Source organism: Atta cephalotes (assembly GCF_000143395.1).
Source record: "Atta cephalotes unplaced genomic scaffold scaffold00046, whole genome shotgun sequence".
In the NCBI taxonomy this organism is placed as follows: Eukaryota; Metazoa; Arthropoda; class Insecta; order Hymenoptera; family Formicidae; genus Atta; species Atta cephalotes.
In genome coordinates, this window is record NW_012130110.1 from 192,111 (window position 1) to 199,908 (window position 7,798).

General features: G+C 37.4%; 1 protein-coding gene across 1 annotated transcript in view; it reads left to right on the top strand.

The window, feature by feature from the left end:
• The window catches only part of LOC105622566 (hemicentin-1-like), a 102,649-nt gene that overhangs the window by 78,923 nt on the left and 15,928 nt on the right, over nt 1–7,798 (top strand). The window contains exons 7-10 of the mRNA XM_012203982.1: nt 762–1,037; nt 1,324–1,483; nt 4,141–4,466; nt 5,590–5,956. Coding sequence (XP_012059372.1) covers nt 762–1,037; nt 1,324–1,483; nt 4,141–4,466; nt 5,590–5,956 — 1,129 coding nt within the window. The remainder of the gene's footprint in view (nt 1–761; nt 1,038–1,323; nt 1,484–4,140; nt 4,467–5,589; nt 5,957–7,798) is intronic.

Here is a 7,798-nt window from a genome sequence, read left to right on the forward strand (position 1 = left end):
AACCATTACTTCCATTCATCGTATTCGCTATACTGATGCGGATACGTGGCTTTTCCGATATATATGCCCGATGGCGCTATCATTAAAATGACATCGTGAAAGCGGGAGGGACAGGGGCCGTGATGGAGAGAGGAAGCGTCAGCGATGTGACCCGCACCCGCTTCGACCTCCATTTCCCGTCGTTGCTCTAAGCATCATAAATCTTGAAAAACCGTTAATTCCCGGTGCTCTTTTATTTCGGCATCACTTTGGCCTAACAGCTTCCAACGATGTTAAATTAATATTAGCAGCAAACGCGTGACGCCGCATGAAAAATGAATTGCGCTTTCGACGCGGGAAATGAGAAATGTGCGAATCGTGTTAAGATAGCAGAGTTTGTTAATAGGCTGATTAGTTTATCCGATTAATAGGTCGGGTCCACTTTTTAATTTGAATATCAAGTTGTACATATTTCAATTAATTTAACAAAGTGGTATGTTATGAACATAGCAAATTTTTCAAATTCATACAAATTAAAATTTTTTTTCGAAATCTATTATTTCTTGGAAAAAATTCTATGTGAACTGTGCTTTTTTTCTAGATCGGCATATTGACTGTTTCAAGCATTCAATTTGGAAATATTTGATTCCTAAATCAACTACGTTATTCGTTATGCAATATCGAAAAGATCGATACCAAAATCAAATTCGTTTTTCGGTTTCGCGTGACACAGCTATGTTGGAGCATCCAATTTCAAAATCAATGTGCATATTTAATTACAGTATCCGATTCAGAACAATCAGAGTTTGAGCATCCTCAGTTTCATACCAACTATAGAGGACGATGGTAAATATTTGACATGCCGCGCGGAAAATCCTGCTATACCAGACAGCGCGTTGGAGGACAAGTGGCGGCTTGACGTACAATACCAACCGGTGGTCAGCTTAAGAATGGGCGAAACGCTGAATCCGGATGACATCAAAGAGGGCGACGACGTGTACTTCGAGTGTATAGTGCGAGCAAACCCGAAGGTGTACAAGCTCGCCTGGTTCAAAGATGTAAGTATCGTGAACACTCGCGTGTCTATCACGATATCCGCGAGAAAACATTTCACGATGTATTTGCGTTTTGTTGTACAACCGCACCATTCATTCTCCCGCTGCTTTATGCAAATGTAATTCGTTCTCCATTAGATAACTTGCATGTATACATTTCATGCCTTCTTTATTACAGTACAGTTTCCATCTGCTAGTGTGTGAGCATTCAAATTACATTATAATTGTAATTAAGGAACACAGACTTCTATTAAATTCAAATTCTGTTGCAATTTGTACGTGGTTTCAGGGCAAAGAATTGAAGAATAATTCTACAGCAGGTGTAGTTCTTAGCGATCACTCTTTGGTACTCCAAGGATTGACTCGTTACTCTGCCGGCGCTTACACTTGTCTTGCAGCCAACAGTGAGGGAAAGACGGCCAGTAATCCGGTATCTCTCCAGATAATGTGTAAGTGGAAGATACAATTACAAGTTTTTGTACGATTAATAGCCAAATTATTTCGATTGAAAATTTACTCGAGTAAACAATGCTATAGTATTGGAGCGTACGTTCTTCATAACACGTCGGTTCCCTAATTTCCCGCTCGCAATTGCAATCCCTCGATAATTACTTAATCGATGGTAAGCAACTCCGCGGTGCACAGGGGCAAGTACAGCAGAGTGTTTGTCGAACGCACGAGAAACGAACCCGACTGTTAAGTCAGAGAGACGGAAGAGTAGAGGATGAAGGGGGAATAGTAGATAGGGTGTATAGTTTTCTGTGAAACACGGAACGCGGGTTATTCTATTAGAATGGTCGGTGCCCCTGATGCCAGCCTGGCGTATCTGCATCTTGTAAATGACCTAAGAGGGAAGGAAGGACTGCGATGCATATTCAGTGTATGTAAAGCGCAGCTGAATATTCATGTGTGGGTGAACGCAGGCTGGCAATGTGCTAAGCTAGGCCGGAGCAGACGTACAGTAGGGCGTACGTAACTGAAGGAGATCGCGGATTCGTCCTGATGTTCCAAACTTCCTTGCGAAGCTGACGATGTCGATCTTTTACATTCACATGGGACTTCGAACGATCCGTGATCACATCACAATATAATATTGCACATGTACGCAGTACGAGTCACATACATGCCATGCAAAAGATTTTCCCTTTACGTTCATTTTATTCGAATCGCTCTTTAGATATTTCTCATTATCTTCTATAATGTGATTTATAACAGCACATTATACAAATTCTGATGACGTAGTCATCATAATAGATTTATATTAATAATTTTTTATTATTGCAATAAGATACAAAAATTTATTACTGGTTTTGTTTTGATATTGATTTTAAAAAATATTTTAAAATGACATATATATAATTTAAACGATAAAATTTTTAAGAAAAAATAAAAACTGTTCTTGCAATACATATTCTGTACGAGTGTATAACATAAGATCTATAGATTCTCTAAATAAGATCTATAGATTCTCTAAATAACTTCAAGTGTTTGCAATGCAAATCGTATAAGTACGGAAAGCTTCCCGGTCAACACACATTTGATTCACAAATTTAGAAGTTTGCTAACACATCTATTATTATACATATGTATTGAATGTATATTTAAATCTTGATAACTTTGAATTTAATCAGAATTAAAAATTAAAATTTACATGTTCTCTAATAGTAACATTCTGTCTTCAGACATATAAATTTCTATAATTATAAGAATTTCTATGTTTGTTAAATTTAATAGATTTCATTTGCATTGACACAATTTTTTACGGTTATAATTTCTCGATTCTTATTTAATTTCTAATTTCAATTCTTATCTTCATAATAAATAAGAGAGAATTGATTGTTAACTGAATAATTAATAAATTGTAATTCGGTGACTTCTACGATTTCTTAAACATTTATTATGTAACATTTAATCCGTTTTCGCTGGAATAGAGAAAAGAGAGAAAGACATAGTTGTTGAATATTTTACAAGTGAGACAAACATTGACCTAATAATTTGTCTAGTTATTCTAGAGAAGTTATTTAAATTGCACTTTCTCTCCTTAAATATATATCTGCGATAAATATAAAACTGTTACATTTTTCCAAATCGTTCGATTTATGAAACAATGAAATAATAAATATTTAAGAAATAGAAATAAAAATATTATTTTGACGAATGGAAAGTGAAATAAATAAGATGGAGGGGGAGGGGGCTATATTGAAAAATGTTTAGAAAACATTAACAATTCGATCACATTCTTGATTTATAAAAAAATCATAAGATATACCGAGAGAGATGTGTCTCAGAAAGCACCTTGTGACATTTCACAAAGTGATTTTCAGAATACGTCGCATTAAGCGAAGAGATCGACCTGATTTCTCTATTACTATCTCTTATCCGCAAACTTCAAGAGCGGACGTTATTCCAAGGCGTCTACGTAAGATATCATCCCTTAGTAAAGACATACCGCTCCGGTGATATGTCGATATATACATACCATAACGCCGCATCTCTCAAACTTCTCATCTTGGCAATTAATTTAGTATCGCATAGACTGTATCAAATTACAACCAGACAGTCTCTCTCTATCCGTGATTCCTAGTCTTCGCTCGTAAATCATCACTCCCGCCGTGTGGGACTTCCGCATGTCATGGCCTATCGCAAATACTGGTGTCAAGGGAATTTCCTATTAGACTATCGATCGACCGTGCAACCAGCTGAACGGTACCGAGCTGCTTCTTCTTCCGTTTGACACGTACTCGCGGATCTCGCCGAGTTATCGAGCGCGCGCGAGTATCAATATAACCAACGTGCAACGAAACATAGTGTCGAATATCCATTTAAATCGTCGTTAGAATTATTCTATGACAAAAATGGAAATGTTGATTGATTTACGATTATATGGCGTAACCCAGGAAAACATAAATTAATCAGAATACCTTTTTATGCTTATCATCGGACAATGAAATTTCTCGAGGCAGAAGAACGTCGACTTGCATACACTTTGTTATACATTAATCTTGACAAGCGGGTCATAAATCACCCTGTACTTCAAACTTTGCGCTACTCCATCGTTGTTCATAGAAAGGCCACCGTTGGCAAAGTACGACGACTTTGTTTGCAGATGCGCCGGTGTGCAAGGAAGGCAAAAGTGAGGTGGTAGTTGGCGCTTTGAAACAAGAGACGGTATCGTTAGTGTGTTCCGTGGAGAGCCATCCGGCGCCATTGACTTTCCATTGGACATTTAATAATTCCGGCGAACTCGTCGAGGTTCCACATTCACGTTACTCTCACGTATCGGCGTCCGGCACACCAGACGGGCAGAAAGAGTACCAGCAGTTTCGTGGATTTAGACTGAACTATACACCAACTACGGAAATGGATTACGGTACAGTGGCATGCTGGGCGAGCAACCAGGTTGGCAAGCAACGAACACCTTGCCTTTTTCAGGCAAGTACTTTTCCATCTGTACCTTTTCGCTTCTTTACGTTTCCAGCGACTTACGCGATTTTCAACGTATGATTCAGTATTTCGACCTTTTAGCTTAACGTGCGAGCATATCAAATTTTCATCAAAAAAGGAAATCACATTTGTGTCATAGTGGATACTATTATATTTTATGTATAGAATATTTCCATCAGACGTAAACATATATAAAGCTTTTCCTAACTTTATGTAAGTTTTATTTTGATTTATAGAATCTCGATTTATAGAATATCGTAAATAAAATTTAAATTTTCTTCTACACGACTAGTTAATTTCTTTGTTAATGTATATAATGAATTACTCTTGATATCAAAGTTCCTATCAAATATTCTCGATAAACATTTTTTGCATAATCTTTTTATTTCCAGTCATTATTTATGCTACATTATATAGCTCATGTTTAGAACACTAAAAAGAAATTTTATTAGAAACTTTGAAATAGTATTTTATCATTAATCATAATATAGGACTTCATCTTCATCTGATATCAATCAAAGAATCTTTTGATTGATAGAATTGAAACATATGGCTCCCAATCATTACACCGGTCATAATTCTCAGTTGTATCGATATATTTGATCTAAAAATGGTTAAATCATCCCTATGTACTGCATGTCTCAAATATTCTAGTATTTACACGACGTGCGTCATGTTGCTAGCTATTTCCTTCATAAATTTCATGCATTGTATACTCCGGCATCACTATGCTCCATACATTTTCATTTTGATCGATCGACGGCATCTACAAAGAATGCGGGAGTTGCTTTCTTTGACGATACAAACTGTGCTCGTATTTGACATGCATAGGAGTCTTCGTGTGTAAAGTCGCTACTGGAAAGATCGATCGCTCCTTCCCTATTGTGAAAGCTGCAATATAAAAGAATGCACGATGTAAACATAATCGTTAAACGATATTGTTAAATTATGCAGTTGTATGCATAATATTATGTTGTATTAAGAACGTATTGCTTGGTCTAATCTTTTTCTTATGGAACGAGAAATTGAATTCCGCGTCATATGTAATGCAATAAAGGGCGTATTGGTCGACTAATGCAAATACACTTTATCTCCTGTCTGCTTGTTTCAGGTTATAGCCGCGGGCCGACCATACGCTCTTCACAATTGCAGTGCTACGGAAATGTCAGCGCCTCTGGATATGGAGGAACTTGGTACAAAATCGGGAACAGGGCTGGTAGTTCGATGTCTGGAGGGCTACGATGGAGGTCTTCCGATACATAGTTATCAGCTGGAAGTCGTATCTGATGAGGACGGAGGTCCGATTCTCTTAAATAAAACCGTGCCGGCAGGTCCCAATGGACCGACTTTCGAAGTCGCAGGACTAACAACAGGAAAAAGCTATCGACTTTTCCTATACGCGATTAATGCAAAGGGGAGAAGTGAACCTGCCATACTTGAGCCGGTAACTCTGAAGGGTGTTGCTATGTACACGACTGGTGAGTATATTTAGTTTCTCAAAAATACTTTTGTACTCGACGGGAGAGCAATCTTGAAACTTGAAGTGTTACTGTTTCATTTTCTTTTGTTTTTTTGTTGATGCATGTAATGGAACTTAAAATATTTTATTTAAAATGAAGAGATCTCATTTCTTAATTTTGAATAATAAAAAAATGAGTAAAAAATACGAGAAAATAAAGAGATAAAATTAGCTTGAGCTTAGAATTTTCCAGTTAAGACAAATTCCAGTTAAAACAAAAACGATTGTTTAAAATTGTGATAATCGTATAAATGTAACTATTTATACTAAGAATGTCAGAGCTCATTCTGAGTTTAAGGGAAGCTACGAGAAGTTTCGTCGTTAACAGAGATGATTATTCTCGTATTACTTGTAACTAGGGAAAGAGAATGATCTTAAGTCTAAAACGTCTAACTCCGAGCAAAGTCATAAACGAATCATAAGCACAATTTGGTTGACTTATAAAATACTGGATGAAGAAACTTGTAATGATGTAAATTTGCGTTATCACTTAAAGTTCTTTATGATACGCTCTACACTATATTTAAATTTCTTATATCATGCGCGTTATCCTTTGCTCGAGAGAGAACTTATGGCTCGCTAATTGTCTCGCTTCCACATTGCATGGAACGGATAGGACTTCGAAGCACCCTTGCAAATGAAATATTCACTTTTCGTACGAAATAGAATTTTTGCTAACTGTCGGGAATAAAAAAGAGTGATTGCATTGTATTCATCAGCCGGCGACCAAACCAGTTTCCTTTTTCGACTTCCTGCATTTACGCGTCGATCGTCGGTTGCTGCAGCAATAACAATTGCGCTACATTTTTCTCGTCGGGTCTTGTTGAGAACCGAGCGGTGCGGACATGCTCTCTGAAAAATGACGCGACCCAGCCCGGAAAAAACGCTGAATTTCGCTTTTGATGGTCCATTAACGTGCGTTCGGATGCGAGTGTGGTTACGGCGTATGCGGATAGCGCCTATTATACACGATGATAGGCGTCGCAAGGACGGCGGATATGATCGCAATTTCACAAATACTGCGAGCGAGCGCGTCAGTATTGCAATTAGTCGGTTAACCGACCCCCGTCTCCTCGCCGTTCTCCACGACAGGCTCACACTGTGGTTTGGCGATATTGTGAGCCAGGATGTGAGGAACGGTAGGTGGACGGATGGTCTACCACCCGAATGGAGGTGGAAGCGACTACTGCTAGTAGGGAGTTTGTAATGCTGAACGCAGCACAACGCAACCGCAGGTATCGGGCTCTGCGGACCTTGCAATTAACAAAACAGATTACTCTCAATCAACGAACACCTATACCCGCTTCGGTGCACGGGACGTGACAGTTTCACTGGCTTTCTGCGACTCCCTATGCGATTCCGTGGGGAAATAGCAAACAGCATGCGTTCTGCGTTGATTTGAGTTGCGGTCAGTTGGCTTCTTCCCTTGACCTAAATCGAGAAATTCAACGTAATGGAAAAAAAAAGAAATTTATTAAATCAAAGGAGCATGCTGTACGTGCTGTCAGCATATTTATTTTTATGAAACTACGAAAATCATCTTACGATTCGCTCATAAAAACATATATAATACATAATAACGCTTTTTTATTAAATTTTACTATTTATTATAGATAATATATTTATAATTTAGTGTTGTTGTCTTTTATATAATTTTGTATATATTGTTTAATTGGATTTGACAAAGTCTACCGAATTTATTCTACTATTAATGAAAACTAACAAATTAGAGAATGTACACCAAAAGTTTGAATGTATATAAATATATATATATATATATATATATATATATATATGTATA